Source organism: Pelophylax lessonae (genome assembly GCF_965119305.1).
Source record: "Pelophylax lessonae genome assembly, chromosome: 1".
Lineage (NCBI taxonomy): Eukaryota > Metazoa > Chordata > Amphibia > Anura > Ranidae > Pelophylax > Pelophylax lessonae.
In genome coordinates, this window is record NC_138768.1 from 131,057,368 (window position 1) to 131,079,906 (window position 22,539).

Here is a 22,539-nt window from a genome sequence, read left to right on the forward strand (position 1 = left end):
CCATAGGACAACAATCAGTCGTATACTGCACAAATTTGGCCTTTATGGAAGAGTGGCAAGAAGAAAGCCATTTCTTAAAGATATCCATAAAAAGTGTCGTTTAAAGTTTGCCACAAGCCACCTGGGAGACACACCAAACATGTGGAAGAAGGTGCTCTGGTCAGATGAAACCAAAATTGAACTTTTTGGCAACAATGCAAAACGTTATGTTTGGCGTAAAAGCAACACAGCTCATCACCCTGAACACACCATCCCCACTGTCAAACATGGTGGTGGCAGCATCATGGTTTGGGCCTGCTTTTCTTCAGCAGGGACAGGGAAGAAGGTTACAATTGATGGGAAGACGGATGGAGCCAAATACAGGACTATTCTGGAAGAAAACCTGATGGGAGTCTGCAAAAGACCTGAGACTGGGACGGAGATTTGTCTTCCAACAAGACAATGATCCAAAACATAAAGCAAAATCTACAATGGAATGGTTCACAAACAAACATATCCAGGTGTTAGAATGGCCAAGTCAAAGTCAAGACCTGAATCCAATTGAGAATCTGTGGAAAGAACTGAAAACTGCTGTTCACAAACGCTCTCCATCCAACCTCACTGAGCTCGAGCTGTTTGGCAAGGAGGAATGGGCAAAAATTTCAGTCTCTCGATGTGCAAAACTGATAGAGACATACCCCAAGCGACTTACAGCTGTAATCACAGCAAAAGGTGGCGCTACAAAGTATTAACTTAAGGGGGCTGAATAATTTTGCACACCCAATTTTTAATTTTTTTATTTGTTAAAAAAGTTTGAAATATCCAATAAATTTCGTTCCACTTCATGATTGTGTCCCACTTGTTGATTCTTCACAAAAAATTACAGTTTTATATCTTTATATTTGAAGCCTGAAATGTGGCAAAAGGTCACAAAGTTCAAGGGGGCTGAATACTTTCGCAAGGCACTGTAGATCACACTCCCGATCATGGTGACATTTGTCTCAAAATAGAGACTAAAGCACATTTACCTTTTCTACGCCATGTCAGGGTAGAGATCACACTAGCTCAGCCAAATAATTAACATTCTAAAAGAGCCGCCATGAACGAGGGTTCATCACATATATACATTTACTGAGCATTCACAGATGTTTTCAAATAAGCATAAGGCATTTGATTTTATGTATTAATGAGTTGGTAAGCAACATCATTTATTTATTAAACAGGCAGATGGCAGATGCTAATATGGGATGCTCAGTAATCAGTCACTGCAGGAGATATGGCAACCTGTATCACAAAGAGGCCTCTCAGATGAGGTTCTCTCCAATTGGCTGAATCTGTTGCCAGGATACACTGTGGCCTAATTAGTTTTCTACAATTAGTATTTTTACATAAGGCTGATTTCATTTTCCTTAGTCCACGAAAGGTGGATTTTTAAGGATATCTACAAACCAATTAGCTGTTCATACTGTATGCAGCCATATGAACAACGATATCTTGTCACCTGTAAAACATAAGATACTTATGTAATGGGAATCGGCCACGGTCTGCACACTAGTTCCACAGCAGCAAAGAACCCTTTCAGCATTACTGCGAGCCCAGTGACTGCCGTCACACTACTATAGAGCTTGCAAGTCAAGCAGTAGCACCTTTTAGTAGGCAGGTATTTCACTTACAGAAAATGTTAACATGAAAAAAGAAAACTAAGACAGCTGCCACACCTTAACCACTTTTGGACCAGAAGATCTTCCCCCTTAATGACCAGGCGGTTTCTTTTTTGCGATTCCGCACTGCATTACTTTAACTGACAATTGAGTCGTGCGACACTGTATCCAAATAAAATTGATGTCCTTTCTCTCCCCCCCCCCCCCCCCCCACAGATAGAGCTTTCTTTTGCCTGTATTTGATCACCTCTGCGATTTTTATTTTTTGCGTTATAAACAAATAAAAGAGCGACAATTCTGAAAAAAAAACTAATATTTTTCACTTTCTGCTATATAACATTCACAACAAAAAAAAAAAAAAATCAACATTTTTTCATCATTTTAGGCCAATTTGTATTCTGCTACATATTTTTGGTTAAAAAAAAAGTCCCAACTAGCATATTTTGATTGGTTTGCGCAAAAGTTATCGTGTCTACAAACTAGCGGAAAGATTTATGTCACTTTTATTTACTTATTTTTTACTAGTAATGGCGGTGATCAGCGATTTTTAGTGGGACTGCGACATTGCGGTGGACAGCTCGGACCCCTAACTGACATTTTTGACACTTTTGGGGGTACCAGTGACATTACTACAGTAATCAGTGCTAAAAATATGCACTGTTACTGTAATAATGACACTGGCAGGGAATGGGGTTAACACCAAGGGCGATAAAAGGTTTAAATGCATGCCTAGGGGGTGTTCTCTAACTGTGAGGGGGGTGGGCTTATGGAATCAACACAGGGACCTGTGTTCCTAAATAGGAGGAATACAGGAGCCCTGTGTTGATTGCTGACAGAACAACGGTCTGCTGTGTTTACAACAGCAGACCGCCATTCTGTCTCCACGGGGAGCGATTGCGGGTGCCCGGCGGCAATCTCAGCTGCCAACTCCGCAGATCAGCTTCCCCGCTGGTGAATGGACGTGCACGCGCCCCCATGATCGCTCCCGCAAAGTGCAGTACGGGTACAGCGATTCGTGGGAACCCGCCAACCTGCCGCCGTATATCTGTGGTGGCTGGTCGGCAAGTGGTTAAGACTGGTAGGCCACAATATATTATAACTTTGTCCTGGGGTTTAAATATACACTCACCGGCCACTTTATTATGTACACCTGTTCAATTGCTTGGTAACACAAATTGCTAATCAGTCAATTACATGGCAGCAACTCTTTGCATTTCGTTATCTAGACGTGGTGGAGATGACTTGCTGAAATTCAAACCGAGCATCAGAATGGGGAAGAAAGAGATGGTCCAGCTTGTATAATTTTAGGCATGCATATTCCATATCTGGCTGATCCCAGAGGAAGCCACTACTACAGTGTTTCTATCTTCCAGGTCATATGCCAAACAGCTGCCCTGCAGCTATATTAAACTTATAGCTGTACTCCAGAAATATAGAACAGATACAAATGAAAGTGATTAGCAATGTAACTTTTTTTTTTTTTTTTTTAATAAATAACAAACATATTATATTTACCTGCTCTGTGCAATCAGTTTAACTGCAGTGCCCATATGCTAACAAAGAACATGTGGACATGAGGGGAGAGCAGAGTAAAAGAAAGATGAGCGAACCAGTTTGCTGCTTCTCCTTTCACTGTTGAGTCACAGGCTTACACAAGACCTGTACAGTGCCTTGCGAAAGTATTCGGCCCCCTTGAACTTTGCGACCTTTTGCCACATTTCAGACTTCAAAACATAAAGATATAAAACTGTAATTATTTGTGAAGAAACAACAACAAGTGGGACACAATCATGAAGTGGAACGAAATTTATTGGATATTTCAAACTTTAACAAATAAAAAACGTAAAAATTGGGCGTGCAAAATTATTCAGCCTCTTTACTTTCAGTGCAGCAAACTCTCTCCAGAAGTTCAGTGACGATGTCTGAATGATCCAATGTTGACCTACATGACTAATGATGATAAATAGAATCCACCTGTGTGTAATCAAGTCTCTGTATAAATGCACCTGCACTGTGATAGTCTCAGAGGTCCGTTTAAAGCGCAGAGAGCATCATGAAGAACAAGGAACACACCAGGCAGGTCCGAGATGCTGTTGTGGAGAAGTTTAAAGCCGGATTTGGATACAAAAAGATTTCCCAAGCTTTAAACATCCCAAGGAGCACTGTGCAAGCGATATTATTGAAATGGAAGGAGTATCAGACCACTGCAAATCTACGAAGACCTGGCCGTCCCTCTAAACTTTCAGCTCATACAAGGAGAAGACAGATCAGAGATGCAGCCAAGAGGCCCATGATCACTCTGGATGAACTGCAGAGATCTACCGCTGAGGTGGGAGACTCTGTCCATAGGACAACAATCAGTCGTATACTGCACAAATCTGGCCTTTATGGAAGAGTGGCAAGAAGAAAGCCATTTCTTAAAGATCTCCATAAAAAGTGTTGTTTAAAGTTTGCCACAAGCCACCTGGGAGACACACCAAACGTGGAAGAAGGTGCTCTGGTCAGATGAAACCAAAATTGAACTTTTTGGCAACAATGCAAAACGTTATGTTTGGCGTAAAAGCAACACAGCTCATCACCCTGAACACACCATCCCCACTGTCAAACATGGTGGTGGCAGCATCATGGTTTGGGCCTGCTTTTCTTGAGCAGGGACAGGGAAGATGGTTAAAATTGATGGGAAGATGGATGGAGCCAAATACAGGACCATTCTGGAAGAAAACCTGATGGAGTCTGCAAAAGACCTGAGACTGGGACGGAGATTTGTCTTCCAACAAGACAATGATCCAAAACATAAAGCAAAATCTACAATGGAATGGTTCACAAATAAACATATCCAGGTGTTAGAATGGCCAAGTCAAAGTCCAAGAACTGAAAACTGATGTTCACAAACGCTCTCCATCTAACCTCACTGAGCTCGAGCTGTTTTGCGAGGAGGAATGGGCAAAAATTTCAGTCTCTCGATGTGCAAAACTGATAGAGACATACCCCAAGCGACTTACAGTTGTAATCGCAGCAAAAGGTGGCGCTACAAAGTATTAACTTAAGGGGGCTGAATCATTTTGCACGCCCAATTTTTCAGCTTTTTATTTGTTAAAAAAGTTTGACATATCCAATAAATTTCGTTCCACTTCATGATTGTGTCCCACTTGTTGTTGATTCTTCACAAAAAAACACAGTTTTATATCTTTATATTTGAAGCCTGAAATGTGGCAAAAGGTCGCAAAGTTCAAGAGGGCCGAATACTTTCGCAAGGCACTGTAAGTATTACTTAACTGCAGTAGAGGAAACTCAGGTCTCCCACCCTGCCAGACAGGAATCTGCTGTGTAAATCTCAGGAACGGATGGACAAAAATACAAATCTTTTGGCAGGTAAAACAGTTCCCTTAGATGTGTTTTTCAAGTGGGTATTTGGCTGTTTGAATGGAGTTCAGCTTTAATATAATATTGCCATGATTGAGCCATAATAAATAAATTGTATGGAAGCTGAAACTAAAGCGCTGTACAATTTCAGAAAACAGTAAAATAATCAGCTTACTATACACAGCAACACACAGTCGGATAGAGTTTCAGAGAAATCTGGATATTATAATAACCACAAACTGTGGCACCAAGCTAATGATCAAAATACATTTCATAGCCAAGCCACACAGCCTGCACCCATATCGCGGCGGTTGTTTGACGCTCCTGATTTTCTTTTGATAACAGCGTGTTTTTTCACTCTGGTATTAATGAGTGTGTGCATTCCAGCTTTGTCTCATGATTTCCAAGTCTTCTAAACCTCTTGATTCAAGCATGACCAGAATCATGACTGGCCTCGCACTCCTCTGATGAACAATAGGAGATCTATCTCAGTGCTCACAGTCAAGCACTGTTTAACCTTGACCTTCAGGATTTTGCGCAAGCCAAGAACACAAGCAAACAGAAAATCAAGGATGTTTCCAAGCTGAAATCCTTTCATCCCTGTTCCATTTCAATGCTTATTCATGGTACTAAAATTTTCATTATAATGTGGTTAAATAAACAAAAAAAAACTTCCCTTATCTAAAAAAATACCACACAACCTTACTATCAATGTAAAGCCCAACTCCAGGTGCAGTTTTCCTCCCCCTGCAGTTTGTAATTCTTTACTTTGGTTTATACTTACCTTTTCCAGATGTCTTCATGTCACGTGACCTCCTTAGCCTATTGAGTTTAGTTTATGGTTAGTTTAACCACTTAAGCCCCGGAGGATTTGGCTGCTCAAAGACCAGGGCCTATTTTGCGATTCGGCACTGCGTGACTTTAACGGACAATTGCACGGTTGTGCGGTTAAATTGACGTCCTTTTTTTCCCATAAACAGATCTTTCTTTTGGTGGTATTTGATCACCTGTGTGATTTTAACTTTTTGCGCTATAAACAAAAAAAGAGCAACAATTTTGAAAAAATAACAATATTTTTCACATTTCTTATATGAAATTCCCCCCCCAAAAAAATGTAAAAATCCAATTTTTTTTTAACATTTTAGGCCAATTTGTTTTCTGCTACATAGGTTTAGTAAAATAAATTGCAATAAGCGTATTTTGATTGGTTTGTGCAAAAGTTATTGCGTTTACTAACTACAGGAAAGATTTATGTCATTTTTATTGTTTTTTTTTTTTACTAGTAATGGCGGCGATCTGCCTTTTTTTTTTTTGCGGGACTGCGACACTGCGGTGGACAGATCGGACCCTTGACTGACATTTTTGACACTTTTGGGGGTACCAGTGACATTACTATAGTAATCAGTGCTATAAATATGCACTGTTACTGTAAAAGTTACACTGGCATGGAAGGGGTTAACTTTATTGGTGATCAAGGGGTTAAATGTATCCCTAGGGGCGTGATTCTAACTGTGGGGGGGCGTGGCTTGTGATGTAACCACAGAGACATACGATCCTACATAGCAGGATCGTATAGTCTCTGCAGTTACACCAGGGAGAATGACAGGCGGCTTTGTTTACATTAGCCGCCTGCCTTTCTCCCTCTCCAGCGGGAGATTGCGAGTGACCGGCGGACATCAGAGCCGCCGGTCACTCGCGCGGGGATGTTAGTGAACGAGCGGGAGCGCGCCCCCGGCGGCGCACGCTCGCCCCCTAGAGGCTTGTGGGAGAGCGACGTAGCCCTACGTCGTTTTGCCCAGTAGGGGCTGACTGCCGCAGTAAATAGTCATGCGGTGGTCGGCAAGTGGTTAATTGTATTTTTAAGCAGCTGCTGGGGTACCATTTTATTTTAAAACATTTTTGCCCAGGATTGACCTTAATATTGCTACAATTTTATCTCCCAAAAAAACAAAACAAAACCCAAGTCCTTGTATCCTCATGAGGGTACATTAGAAAAAAGTAGCTTTTGTCATGTGTGGGGTCCTCTCATTCTGTAAATCAGGGTTGTCCAACCTGCGGCCCAAGATGGCTATGAATGTGCCCCAACACAAAATCGTAAACCTACTTAAAAATGTTGATTTTTTGGGGGATTTTTTTTTTTTTTTTTTAAATGTGTTTACACTGCAAGATCAGAGTGATTAGACTCTGCTGGTTAATCCATTGTACTTATCTAGGTACAAATTTGTAGGACTGTCAAGGTCTTACCTTGCCCTCCTGTTGGCAGACATCTTGGACATGCGCAGACTGCTGCGTCTTATAAACTCTGATTGCATCATCACTTGCCTGCTGCCTGGGTGTCTCATTGTGATGATGCTGACTATCTGTATCACCTGATGAGTTGCAGTCCTTGCCCTTGCGTTTGTGCTCCAAGGTGCATCTCTGCTAGCAGTCTTCCTTTCTCCATGTATGACCTGGCTTGGCTGACGACTCTCCTGGCTCACGACCCCGGCTTGGATGACTACCCGCTTCTGGATTTGACCCCTACTTGTTCCTGATATCACTTCCTCATTCTTGCTGTGCGCTTATTAATGTTTGCTTTCCCATGTGGTCTGGTTTCCTGGCACCCTGGCAAGGACCTATACTCCCTCCTGAGGACCTATCAGTGTAAGCATTGGTGGATATGTGGTTTGAAGACTTAAATGTAATATGTTCCCTTATGTAATTGTCATATTTATTTGTTGTTCTTAGAATAATGATATATATAAAAAATATTTTTTTTCTTGTAGTGTTCTCATGTGCAGGCCATAAATAACTCCTGAAGAAGCCAAACCATAGTGAAACATGATGAGTGAAATTAATTACCTGCATAGCACATGTAAAACAATTCTTTTTATATATACACGTTTTTACATTTTGTACAAATAAAAGAACTTTAATGTTATGTTTTAGGGTCCATTCACACTAGCGCGACTTGTCAGGCGACTTGGTCGCCTGACAAGTCGCGGTCGGTCGATCGCCATTGAATAGTACAGAACCCTTTCTAATAGGAGCGACACAAGTCGCTCCGACTTAGAAAAAGGGTCCTGTACTACTTTGGGGCGACCTGGAGGCGACTTGCATTGACTTCAATTATATAAAGTCCCTGCAAGTCGCGCCGAGGTCGCGGTGCACAGCGTCACCCCAGCGTCACAGGTCGCCCCAGCAAGTCGTGTCGCGCCAGTCTTAATGTTTGTGTATTGGCACCTTAAAAACCCCATATTACCTTTTATTGCCTATTGTCTACAATTTCTGGGGGTGTGGTGCCCATGACTATCAGATATTCAGCAATTTGCTTTAATATGTTTTCACAACTTATTCAAGTAATCAGTTATTGGCAGCACCTATATTTGTGAGCAACTATTTTCAAGGATGAAGCACAGAAGGGGCAAAATTAGAACCAAAACATCTGATGAGAACCTTGAAAATTCAGTTTATCAAAAACAGTGTCAAATATCGCATTCGTTTTATGTTGCCCTCTTATTTTTATAACAAAAAATATTTAAAAATGAAATTTTATTACTCAGATAGGTACATTATCTATATTAGTGATTGTTAACTTGTGATCTTCCCCACTTTTTCTACTCATCAACTATCCTTATTGTTAGTGGACTTTTTTTGTGGCCCAAGACCATTCCTTTTCTTCCACTGTGGCCCAGCAAGGTCAAAAGGTTAGACACCCCTGCTGTACATTATAACAGAATAGGTTTAATACAGGGGGAAAAAAAATCAGCTATCATAACACAGTAGGGGAATGTCTGCTCTTAGTGATCTGTCCAAAGAGTCAATGATAAAATGAAGGTCAGATGCATTACTTGTGAGAGAGTAGAGTACCAGAGAGTGGATAAAATACAAATGTTTAGCACCTGTTTGCCACCAGGGAAGAATTCGTGGAATGCAAGAATTTTGTGTTCCGGGTATTTGTTCCTAAGCACATACTGCCCTAAACTTTCGTGCTGGCAGGTGCCCCGTCCAGCCATAGCAGCTGCCCGCAATAGAGCTAGACTGGACACCTGTGCTCTCCACCCACAGCTAAATGCTAGAGCCCCCGAAATGGACACGTGGAAAAAGCATAAGTTGTGGTATGTGTGGCTTTATTTTTCCACTTCCGACAAACTTCAGAGGAGCCTCCCTTCATAATCTGGAAATGCCCCATTACGATACTTTTTTGGACCTTTCCATCCCATTGTGGACTCACAATATAATATCCATACACTTCCAGGATAAACATACGATGTTCAATTGCCAAATCAGTATATGTTTCAAAATGAAAAGAGACTGCCTTAATGGCCAAGTGATGGGGTATAAAAGAGAAAAGGCTTGTGACATCGCAAGTAACCCACGAGTAGTCCACCTCCCAGGTAAAGTCCCTCAATAATTGTAGAAGATGATTTGTATCTTTTAGGTATCCAGGGAGTCGGACTACTAGTGGCTGTAAATATCAACAGTGCATTCGAAAAGTATTCACAGCGATTTATTTATTATTATTTAAATAAATGTATTATTTTCCACAAAATTCTACTGACAATACCCCATAATGACATTGTGAAATAAGTTTGTTTGGAATCTTTGCAAATATATTAAAAATAAAAATATCACATATACACAAGTATTCACAGCATTTGCTCAATACTTGTTGTACTGTTGAAGCATCTTTAGCACAGATTACAGCCTCAAGTCTTTGGAGTATGATGCTACAAGCTTGGCACATCTATTTTTGGGCAGTTTCTCCCATTCTTCTTTGCAGGATCTCTCAAGCTCCATCAAGTTGGATGGGGAGCATCAGTGCACAGCCATTTTCAGATCTATCTAGAGATGTTCAATCAAGTTCATGTCTGGGCTCTGGTTGGGCCACTCAAGGACATTCACAGAGTTGTCCTGTAGCTACTCCTTTGTTATCTGTATGCTTAGGGCCGTGGTCCTGTTGGAAGATGAAACTTTGCCCCAGTCTGAGCATTCTGGATCAGGTTTTTCATTAAGGAAGTCTCTGTACATTGCTGCATTCATCTTTACCTCGATCCTGACTAGTCTTCCAGTTCCTGCTGCTGAAAAACATCCCCACAGCATGCTGATGCCTCCACTATGCTTCACTGTAGGGATGGTATTGGCCAGATGATGAGCGGTGCGTGGTTTCCTCCAGAAAGGACACTTGTCATTCAGGCCAAAGAGTTCAATCTTTGTTTCATTGGACCAGAGAATTTTGTTTCTCATGGTCTGAGAGTCCTCCAGGTGCCTTTTGGCAAATTCTAGGCGGGAGGTCGTGTGCTTTTTATTGAGGAGGGGCTTCATTCTGGCCACACTTCCATACAGGCCTGATTGGTGGAGTGCTGCAGGGATGGTTGTTCTTCTGGAAGGTTCGCCTCTCCCCACAGACAAACGCTGGAGCTCTGTCAGATTGACCATTGTGTTCTTGGTCACCTCCCTGACTAGGGCCCTTCTACCCTGACCACTCAAGTTTGGTTGGGCAGCCTGCTCTGGGAAAAGTCGGGGGGGGGGGGGTTTCAAACTTCTTCCATTTACAGATGATGGAGGCCACTGTGCTCATTGGGACCATCAATCCTGCAGAAATGTTTCTGTACCCTTCCCTAGATCTGTGCCTCGATACAATTCTCTCTCGGAGGTCTACAGACAATTCTTTGGACGTCATGGCTTGGTTTCTGCTCTGACATGCACTGTTAACTGTGGAACCTTGTATAGACAGGTGTGTGCCTTTTCAAATCATGTCCAATCAACTGAATTTGCCACAGGTGGACTCCAATCAAGTTGTGGATACATCTCAAGGATGATAAGCGACGATAGGATGCACCTGAGCTCAATTACGAGTGTCATGGCAAAGGCTGTGAATACTTATGTACGTCATTTTTTTTTATTTTTAATAAATTTTCACTTTGTCATTATGTGGTATTGTTTGTAGAATTTTGAAGAAAATAGTGAAATTAATTCCGCTTTGAAATAAGGCTGTAACATAACAAAATGTGAAAAAAGTGAAGCGCCGTGAATACTTTCCGGATGCACTGTATCCAACCATTGTCCCAAATTAACCCCCTCAACCCCCTTGCTGAATTTGGCCAAGTTAGGGAAATTATCAAAAAGCATTTACCTCTTTTAAATATGGATGAGACTTGTGCTAATATTTTAAAGGAAGGGGTTAACATAGTACCCAGGAGAGCTCCCACTTTGGGTCAATCTTTGTCTGCCAGTTTTTTTTAACAGAGATAATAAAGTGCAGTCACTTACCTGGCTGCACTTTAAAGGTAATTTTAAATGTTGGACACCAGGATGCTCATGTTGTCACATCTTAGGGGGCAATACATTTTGATCTTCTGCCAATCAAAAAGAGTTAGAGATTCAATTGTTCTATAACTGTAATACCAGTTATGTTATATATTTGATTTCTGTAGCCGATGCCACATGCAATACGTCGTTAGGACAACGAGACATCTTAGAGACCGTTTCTATGATCATGTGTACAGCGTGGAGAAAAACAAAACAACAAATATAGCCAAAAATTTTAAAGGATGTCATTTTGGGGACATTTACGCTATGAAAGTCCAGGTTATTGAAAAATATGTGCCCCTAAGAGGGGAGGTGATATCTTTAGTCTACTATGTCAGAGAGAGTTATTTTGGATATTTTGACTCCAGACTCGCATTGCATCCGGACTCATTTTCAAATGGGATGTGAGTCACTGTTATAATTAGGTTATCCATGGTGATTGTCTGTATTGGTTAATATCTATTATCCTATCCTTTTTGCCACTCTCCATCATACATGCTCTGCTTTCTGCTTATCTTTTTTTCCTTTTTGCCCCAGTACCACTGTTTGGAGGTGCATGTTTGGCCAGGAGGTTTATCCACATTTAGATATTTTGTTATTCCTTCAAATTTTACATTTGGAATAAATAATGGCCCTCTGGCCATCCATGCACTTTTAACACATTGTTTTGATTTTTCTCATCCAATGTGAATTTGATAATTTTTTCCTTTCCTAAGTGTAAATTCCTAAGTGTATTTATTAGTATTGTATACACTATTATTGTTTAACACTATCTAGTCTACCTCTTAAGTAGACAGATTCTGTTTATAAAAAAACATTTTTTTTTTAACCGCTTGCCGACTGCCGCAAGTACATATACTGCGGCGGTCAGCCCCTCACAGGCAGAGTGACGTATCGGTACGTCACTAGCCTGTGAGGCTCTAGGGAGCGAGCGCGCGGCCGGCGGCTCGCTCCCGCGCAGTCACGGACCCCCCTGCGCGTGTGACATCGGGTCCGCCGGTCACTCTGCGATCGTCGGGGGGAGAGCGAGAAAGGCAGGCAGGCTGTGTAAACAAGCCGCCTGTCATTCTCCCCTGTGTAGAAACACTGATCATACGGTTCTACTATGTAGGACCGTTGATCAGTGTTCCTACAGCTCAAGCCACAGCCAATCACAGTTAGAATCACGCCCCTAGGGACACACACAGCCCCTCCCTCTCAAATTAAGTTAACCCCTTCACTGTCAGTGTAATTTTACAGTAACAGTGCATATACATAGCACTGATTACTGTAGAAATGTCACTGGTAACCCCAAAAAAGTCAAAAATGTCAGTCAAGGGTCCGATCTGTCCGCCCCAATGTCGCAGTACCGCAAAAAAAAAAAAAAAAAATCGCAGATCGCCGCCATTACGCGTTAAAAAAAAAAATGACAAAAATCTTTCCCTTTGTTAGTGAACGCGATAACTTTTGCGCAAACAATCAAAATACGCTTTTTACGTTTTTTTTTACCAAACATATGTAGCATTAAACAAATTGGCCGAAAACGTTAAAAAATTTTGATTTTTACTTTTTTTTTGGGGGGGAATTTCATATAAAAAAATGTGAGAAATATTGTTATTTTTGCAAAATTTACGCTCTTTTCTTGTTTATAGCGCGTGATCAAAAAATCGAACAGGTAATCAAATACCACCAAAAGAAAGCTCTGTTTTGTGGGAAAAAAAGGACGTCAAATTCGTTAGGACGACGCGCAATTGTCCGTTAAAGTCACGCAGTGCCGAATCGCAAAATACCCCCTGGTCTTTTAGCAGCCAAATCCTTCGGGGCTTAAGTGGTTAAAAGAAATTAATTTTGATTTTTTAATTTTTTTTCGATTTGGTCTTTCGAGGGTCATGCGTTATTCTATTATATGTGGTTTGTTTAATTGTACATTGGTATTTCATGTAATAAATATTTGTATTTGTGTTCCTTTATGTTCTCAGGTGATTCGCTCTTGCATGTGAAATGTTTTTATTTGCTTATCAAGACACATGGGGAACTGCGCTGAACCAATCACAGTGAGCGATGTATTCTATTATTGAATACAAAGCCTGCTCGGATTGGCGGAATCAGAGAGGCGGGCTGATGATGTTACTCTCTGACTCAGCCAATCCGAGCAGGCTTTAAATTCAATAATAGAATACATCTCTCACCATGATTGGGTCAGCGCGGTATACTGTATGTAGCCGAAGCTACGGTACATACAGTATTACAGAACATCCAGCGCATTGAGAGATTAAGAGGGACGTTCGTTTTGGGCCATGTAAAGTACGGTAGTCCTCACATTTTTTACTCCGCTATGGTACATACATTATTACCGAACATCCAGCGGGTTGAGAGATTATTAGGGACGTTAGTTTTGGGCCATGTAAAGTAGACCTCTTTTTTTTTTTGTCACTCCGATACGGAACATACATTATTTTTTGGGCTGCCTCGGAAGGGGGGGGTAGTCTTATATGGCGAGTATAGCCCAAAACCTAGGTTTTAACTTGAAAATTAGGGGGTCGTCTTAAACGCCCAGTCATCTTATACGCCAGTGAATATGGTAGGTACAATTTGTTTTTGGTCTTCACCTGTGTCAAACGGCTAAGAAGACACTTTATGACTTGGTGATCATGATTTCCACAACCAAAAATATTTTTGAAATGGGTTTCGGATGTCTCCTTGAAATAATTTGTAAAAGTTTATTTAATAAAGCCTCTCTTGGGATCTTTGCTGGTCTATCTAGGTCAGTGAATGCATCAAGGTATATACTTATGCAAACGTGGTACATTTACCCCACTTGTCCTCATTTGTGAAAACATTTCAACTTAGAGTTAGATGCCATTTGTGTCAGTCCTAAAGGAACAAGATACTATCACATTTGGATTTTCTTTTCTATTCCTTCCCCTTCCTTATGTTCACTAACCAACCTCCAAGAATTCCATAGCGTAATTCTTGGTGAGACTTTTTTGCCTGTGGCCAACCTAAGCTTCCAAAAAAAGCATCAGCAGAAAAGCTTTTCATGTTTTCAGGGATTTTCAGATTTCTCTGGCAAAGTGTAAAGGCTTAAATTCTGGAAAATATGTTTGGATTTCTTTCAAATATTGATCAGCAACAATAATCAGATTTTATTTAATATGGTACTACCTTTACTAAATATTCCTGAAATGATATAAAAAGCATAACAAAAAATATAAGTAAACACATGAGTACCTGAATTTGAGCTTTACTGATTTGTGAACTGGTCAGCAGGGCTTTTTGTTGAAGTATTTTCTCAATGCGCTGGTTAACTTGCTGGTCTTTCTTGAGCTCATTTTCATAAAATCTGGAGCCCTGCAAAACAAATAGAACTTTACCTTATCCATAGGTAATTGGTGGAAACAGGCTATAAAACTCACTGACCACCCTCAAAGCCTTTAACATCAAGCAAAGTACTGTAAGAAAATAACTAATATATGGTTCAGCGGTTTAATTAAAAATGCTGCTGGTATAGTTTGTTATTCCCCTTAAAAAATGGAAACTTTCCATCTTAAAGAAAAAGTAATAATTTCCTAGGCTTATCTAATGTTATGGTATAAGCTAGGCCTAAAGACAGAGCTAGTGACATTTTCCTTTTATGAAAGGCAGGTAAATAAGATACAGTATTTAGCTTATTAATATTATGAAATCTTTTCTCCAATTGGCAGATGGAGATCTTGTCTGCTTTTCACAGGTTCAGCTTTTATTTCAGCTTTTGGCAGTGCTAAAAGATGGCCCTTGTTTACAGAACTAAAAATGGGTAATCACAACAATCCGTAAGAGAATAGGAAATCTGAACTGGCAGAACTGTTTACTGTAACATTGTCACAGAACAAAGAAAAGAAGTTAAAGCGGTTGTAAAGGCTAAAGGTTTTATACCTTCATGAATTCATTGCATGAAGGTAAAAATCCTGTGTGCCGTTTGCCCCACAACCCCCCTAATACTCCCCTGAGCCCCTCTTGATCCAGCAATGTCCACGAGAGCCTTGGCTGTCCCGGGACTCCCTCTCCTCATTGGCTGAGACAGCAGCGGGAGCCACTGCTGTCAATCACTGCCAGTGAGCCAATGAGGAGAGAGCAGGGGGCAGGGCCGACCACAGCTCTATGTGTCCTATTGATGCATAGAGCAGGGCTCAGAAACGAGCACGCACCAGTGCGGCAAGCCGATAGCAAGCGGCTTGCTATTGGCGGCACTGGTCGAAGGGAGGAGCCAGGAGTGCCAGTGGGGGACCCGAGAAGAAGAAGATCGGGGCTGCTCTGTGCAAAACCACTGCACATAGCAGTAAGTATGACATGTCTGTTATCTGTTATTATAAAAAAAAAAAGAAAAGAAAAGCTGAACCTGTAATACCACTTGAGGCTGGTCATACATGGATCAAAATTCGTCAGGTTCAGCAGGGACCAGCCAAAATTCAAACCACGTTTGGGCAGGAAAATTGTACATTAGTCAATCTACCAATCGGCTTCTGTACAATTACCCTGTAATTTTTTTTTTTTTCTCAATCACAACCCAGCACTCAATGTGGAACTCTCTGCTGAGATATTTAGTCCTGATAGCAGGGAGACTTCCCTGCCGTTATATACTAATCAGCAAAACCGGCTATAGCCAGCAGCACTAACCAAGCAGCAAAAATCTAACAGGGTGGTTGTACAGAAGTCGATCAGTAGATGGACTTCTGTATAGCCTCCCTGCCCATACCTGGATCAAAATTCCGCTGGTCTCCGCTGAACCTTGCGGGTCACCTCACTACCTGTTACTATCGACAATCTTTGATGGACATTTTTTCTTACGTTTGTGATAACTATGTTTGCAACTATTTCATGTTTCATGATTTGTTTTATAAAATGGCACACTTTGAATTGCACATATTGTTTTTTGATGAAGGAAAGTAACCCCCTAAGGAAGGCACATGTCGAGAGACCACTGATGCCACCAGAAAGTATATGGACATATGTACTGTATTGTCATTATGAAGCACCAGGAAATGACGTTCCACTATGACCCTAGTTTTCCTAAATTCAAGACTGCACATTGCAGGAAAAAAAAAAAGGTGGTCCCTGACTTGCACTTCTCTTAGTGTCCTTCCTCAATCTGCTCCTTGATGTTGTTCTAGCTATGGTAACTGCTCTTTTGAGTGTTGATTCCAAATAGCCCCGCTGGAGAAACCGATAGTACATCTGAGCCTATTCACTTTCACTTTTAAACTCATTATTGCAGATCCTCTGCTGTCTTAAGAACTGGCCAACAGGAATATTTTTATCTATTAATGGTATTAATATAGCATTGTCAATTTTCGTAGCGCTTTACATATATATTGTACATTCACATCAGTCCCTGCCCTCAAGGAGCTTACAATCTAAGATCCCTAACTCCCAATCAGACACATACTAGGGCCAATTTAGACAGGATCCAATTAACCTACCAGCATGTCCTTGGAGTGCAGGAGGAAACTGGAGTACCTGGGGAAAACCCACGCAGGCACAGGGAGAACATCCAAACACCAGGCAGGTAGTGTTGTGTTTGGGATGCCAACACATCCACCTTTTAGATTTTTGTGAAAGTGTGCGACCAGGTGGACGCCTTGCAAACCTGTGTCACTGACGCCTGATGGCGAAAGGCCCAGGAGGCACCGAGCGCCCGAGCAGATTGCGCCTCGACAGGGAAAGGAGGAACCCGACCCCTGATGGAATAGGATTTGGATAACTGTCTGTCTGATCTGGAAATGGTCACAGAGGGAGCGAACAACCCTTTCCGAGGTCCATCCATGAGCACAAATAGTGAGTCCGACTTCCACAAAGACTCCGTAGCTGCCAAGTACACCATAATTGCCTGGACCACATCCATGGCATGCAAGTCAATTGCCTTAGGATATTTCGGCCTGGGACACAGGCAACACAATGTCTTCATTCAAATGAAAATCAGAGACAACCTTTGAAGGAACGAAGGACAGGGACGAAGAACCACCTTATCTCAGTGAGACACCAAGTAAGGTGAACGACAGGATAATGCTGCCAATTCCGACACCATGCGTGCAGAGGTGTTAGCCACCAAGGCCACCTTCTGGGACGGCGTAAGCAGGGGAATCTCATGAAAATTATCAAAAAGGAGGCTTCTGGAGTACTGAGAGCACAAAATTGAGGTTCCCAAGGCGGCAACGGAGACCACACTGGAGGGGCCAAATGCCTAACTCCCTGAAGAAAACTACGCCCCAGAGAGTATGTGGCCAAGGGCCGTTGAAAGAAGTCTGCTAAAACCAACACCTGACCCTTGATAGTACTCAAGGCCAGTTTCTGCTCAAGCCCCCTGTTGAAGGAAGGTAAAAATCCATGCCACCGTGAAAGAGCGAGGTTGAACCCCCAAGAGACACACACCACGCAATGTACAACTTCCACGTACAATGGTAGATCTTCCTAGAAGTAGATTTCCTAGATTTTAACAGCGTTGGAATAGCCGACTCTATTCATCAGCAGCTGGTGTTCAACAGCCAAGCCGTCAAAGCCAGCGATTGTAAAGCAGGATGGAAGATCGGTCCTTGGGACAGCAGATCCTCCCTTAGAGGAAGCTTCCAAGGAACGTCGGCGACCAGTCGCACGAGATCGGTGTAATAAGCCCGGGAAGACCAGTCCAGAGCCACTAAGATGACCCGAATCCCTTCTTGCCTCAATCCTGCGTATAAGTCTTGGCAGAAGCTTGAGAGGAGAGAAGGCGTAAATTAGACGATACTGACCCCACTGGGCCACCAGTGCGTCTGTGGCATCCACCAGAGGATCCCGTGACAGAGCCACAAACCTACGCACCTTTCTGTTGAGCAGAAACGCCAACAGATCCACGTCGGGGATGCCCCACTGAAAACACAACTGATGAAACACCTCCGGATGAAGGGACGACTCCCCTTGGTCCAATGCCTGCCGACTGAGGTAATCCGCCTGCCAGTTTTCCACCCCGGGAATGTGTACGGTGGGGAGGGCTGGAACGAACTGTTCTGCCCCCCTTAGAATGCTGGCTACCTCAAGAGCCGCCAGTACACTTCCTGTGCTCCTCTGGTGATTGATATAAGCCACAGCTGTGGCATTACCCGATTAAATGCGCACTGGACATCCCTGAAGATGATTGCTCAGAGTTCCAAGACATTGATCGGTAGTCTGCACTCTTCCAGTGTCCAGAACCCCCGAGCAGATTTTTTTGCAGAGGATGTCTCCCCGGACAGGCTGGCATCCGTGGTGACCACTGTCCCAATACAAGGGGAGGAAAGATTTGCCCAGCCGAATCGACGGAGGAACAAAGCCACTGTTTCAGGGACTCTTTCGTTCCCCCGGCTCAGACAGATCTGATTGTCCAGAGACTGCGGAGTCTTGTCCCATTTGGCCAGCATTTCCTTTTGCAGGTACCTCATATGGAACTGTGCAAACGAAACCGCCTCGAAGGTAGACACCATCAGACCCAGCACCTGCATGCAAGTCCAGAGGGATAACCATCTGCTGGACAGCAGGAAGCAAAATTGCAGCCTTCAATTTCTGGAGTTCGTCCAGAGGAAGGAGCACTCTGGCTAAGGCTAAAGTTCAGAGTCAGACCCAGATAGTCCAGCTTTGTGGACGGAACCAGAGCAGACTTCTGAAAATTCAAAATCCAGTCAAACTCCCTCAGAGTTCCTATGGTTATTTCCAGGTTTTCCACCAGAGCAGTAGGAGACTCCGCTCAAAGGAGGCCATCCAAGTAGCCCAATACCGTGATCCCCGTTGGCGTAACAATGCTAGCACCGGGGCTAACACTTTTGTGAAGACCCGAGGAGCAGAGGCAAGACCAAAGGGTAGCGCCACAAACTGATAATGCTTCTCTCCCACAGCAAAACGGAGGAAGTGCTGGTGACCGGCACATATTGTAATGTGAAGGTAAGCATCATTGATGTCAATCGAAGCAAGGAAATGCCCCTGATGCAGGGATGCCACCACCTGGCATCCCTGCACAAAGTAGTTCAGCGCCTTGAGGTCCAGGATTGGACGCACCTTACAATCCTTCCTGGGAACTGTAAACAGGTGTGAGTATAAACCCTGAAAACGTTCCGAAGTCAGAACCTGGACAACCACTCCTTGAAGGAACAGGTCTTGTACCGCCCCAAACAGACTCTGTAAGCAGTCCAAGGACAGGCACAAGTTGGAAGGAAAGAACCTTGCCGGGGGACAAGAGCGAAACTAGATCTTGTAGCTGGACCGAATGGCTTTGTGGACCCGCTTGTCTTGGACAAGGGAAGTCCACGGGTCCGGAAACCAGCGAAGATGACCCCCCACCCCCGATACGGGTGAGGGCTCATCTGCATGCTGAAGGAGCGTTGTCCATGGGTCTGGAGAAGCCCGCTCTCGGCTTGCCACTAGTCTATATGGTAAGGAGACTTCGGGTAATACCATCTTACATGCCCATAGTGCACATCCTGCTGCAATAATCCGCAGCATCCCTTACGCTGAGAAGGAATTGTACACATCAGATTTCACACATCAGGCCAATTTTCTCCAACAACTTTGGTAACCTTTTTGGTGTTGAAAGTTATTCCCCAGAACCCCAAAAGGGGGTAACTGGGACAAGCGAATACTTCAAAAAAACAATGTGGATAGAGCGACTCATGGCTACCTATCCATCTGGTATTAATGAAATACAGTCCTATAAGCCTTTTCTATAAGTCTATTCTCCCAGGGTAAAAAGATTTATCGAGAAGTAATTTTACCCATTGTGTATAATTTTTGGGTCTGAAATGTCCATACACAGTGTGTGATTATATTGATGTGGCACATGCTAATTGGGTTTGAACTTTAATCATTCAATGAGGGTTTTTCTTGTGAAAAAATATTTGTAATACTAGTCTATCACCCTTGTTTTTCCTATTTAATTTTCTGCTTTCTAATTTTATTTTTGTATTACAGCTGTGTTGCAGGTCCTTCAATCTGTAGAGCCGTGTATGCTATGCCTCTTGGGCATATGTGCGGTCGGAAAGCCGCAGCTCCCCACCTCCCTCCCAGGAATGGGGATATTGGTTGCGGCATCGGGAGATTACACCTGGGGACGCTGTGCCCTGGTTGTGCTTCCTGTCTGAGTGAGCTGTCCGCCTCAGCTGACTCTATGGGCGGGCGTTCGATCGTTCTTGAGCAGCTGGCGAATCGTTCGCGTATGCGTGGTGTAGGATTTAGGCATGCACACTTCAGATCGGTCGTGTCGGGAGACGCCATTGCCGGATGGCGTGGATGCCCCGATCGGAACGCGCGTATAAGGCATAATTGTTGGCCATGTATAGGGTTAGACACCACCTTTATCTACAGGGCTGGCCTGTGGCGACATGTGGCGACCTGTGGCAACCTGGGTATGTGGACTGTCTTGCTTGGCTCTGCTTTGGCTACTCTTTTCAGTGCTAGTTGTCATGAACAGTTAAGATGCATTTTTGGTTACTTGTTTACTTTGCAGATCCTCATATTTTTTGGAAACAGTGCTTTACAATTGTTCCACTGTTGATACAACCAGTGACACTTCTCTAGCTGGATATGTTTTACGTTGACTACTCAAAGTCATATAATCCAATCAACACTTTACCCCTGGCTATTCTTTTTATGAGTATATAATGTGAGGTGAGTATCTCTACATCATCAGTTATGACAATTAAAGGGCTAGCACAGCCTTAATGGGCTGATGTATGCCCTATCTACTAGGTCCCTTGGATGCAGTATACATCTCACACTGTTTTTTTCATATATATTTTTTAAAGATGGCACAATATTGCGGTCATGTAAGTCAATTCGATTGAGCCACTCCACATACGTTGATGCTATTTTGAGGAAGAGCTACTTATGCCTACCCCTGTTTGTTATCAGTAGAGACGTTTTAGGGTATGTGGTTTGATATTTAACCTACCTTTCTCTTTCTTTGAGGTAGTGTGTCTCGCTTCCTTTAGCTTTTGTTCACATTTCCATCTCCTCGTGCAGGAGGGACACTTTACTATACTATGGTGCTGGTAATGTTTGCACGCACCCCCCATTGATGCTGACCAAATTCAACTGTGTTGGCTATCACCACAGGGCCCTGGGTTGCCAGCTGACCCTAGTTGGTGCTAGCATATGGTTTGGTCAGATATTCAAATACCCCTATCTGATTTTATATGGTTTTTATAACGGATGTGAAATTTGTTTAGAATAAACTTTTTGGATTTTTTTATGTGTGTGCCTAAAATGTCCATGTTTTTCCAGAATTTGCATAATCATTCAAAAATAAACAAAAACTCATCAAGGGACCCCCCAACCGTCCAGAGCACACAAAAATCAGGTCATTTATATAGTGGTAAAAGATTTTTATATATGAACAAAGGGGTTCATATCGCCAAAAATGCAAACCCTCTCCTACCAACCCATAGACAGGTTGGAAAGAGGGTGAAAACCTGGTGTCCATGGCTGCTCAACCCCATCAAAAAAGAAGTACAGGGCGAAATGCATGGAGCCTGCGCGTCTGCCATTACTGACGTTAATACTGGTATCTTGGTTTCCACATCTGACCCTTTGGAATACACGCCGCAACTGGAATAGATGGTGAGCACACACTGAGCTGTACATGTTGGTGACAATTTTTTGTTTGTATGATCTGCATTCTATAATAAATGCACTGCACGATGATATTTTAATATGCTTTTCCCGGGTCCGTATTATGTGAATAATATAAGAAAAAAATTCTGGAGACGCCTCTGGAGCTAATAGCTACCACCACTACTGGATCTTTCTAAGGGTTGATATTACAAGCTAGAATTATCATAAAGCACATCTAGTATGCATGGTTGGTGAGTGTGCATTCTTTACACACTGTTTGTGGTGGAGCACGTTGTGAAGAAAATGAATTAAGACGCTTATTTCCTTACCACAGTGATTGGATTGGTCTGTGAAAACTGTGTCACTTTCTCATGGAATGTTTTACTTTGGACTGTTTGATTTATGTTGAATATCACATTAGATGACACTACATTATTTTTTATTTGAATTAGCGCCATAGCGTTTTAACTTTTTTGTTACAGAAGTAATTGTGTGTTATCAGATATTCTAGACATTCTAAAATGTCTAGAATTCTAATATTTGTAATTCTAACATTTTTTAATATTGGTCATCTGCGTCTGGGTAGATGTCAGCCAGAACTGATGGGGATCTATCTTGTCAGAAGGTTATAGTTAAATTAGAAGTTCAGTCTGAAACTATCTTAGTTTAAACCTGC

General features: G+C 42.5%; 1 protein-coding gene across 3 annotated transcripts in view; it reads right to left on the reverse strand.

Annotated features, from left to right (window-relative positions):
• POLK (DNA polymerase kappa) overlaps positions 1–22,539 on the reverse strand; it is a 221,908-nt gene that overhangs the window by 120,296 nt on the left and 79,073 nt on the right. For all 3 annotated transcript variants that reach the window (XM_082243874.1, XM_082243875.1, XM_082243876.1), the window contains exon 3: positions 14,505–14,624. In XM_082243874.1, the coding sequence (XP_082100000.1) occupies positions 14,505–14,624 (120 nt within the window). The remainder of the gene's footprint in view (positions 1–14,504; positions 14,625–22,539) is intronic.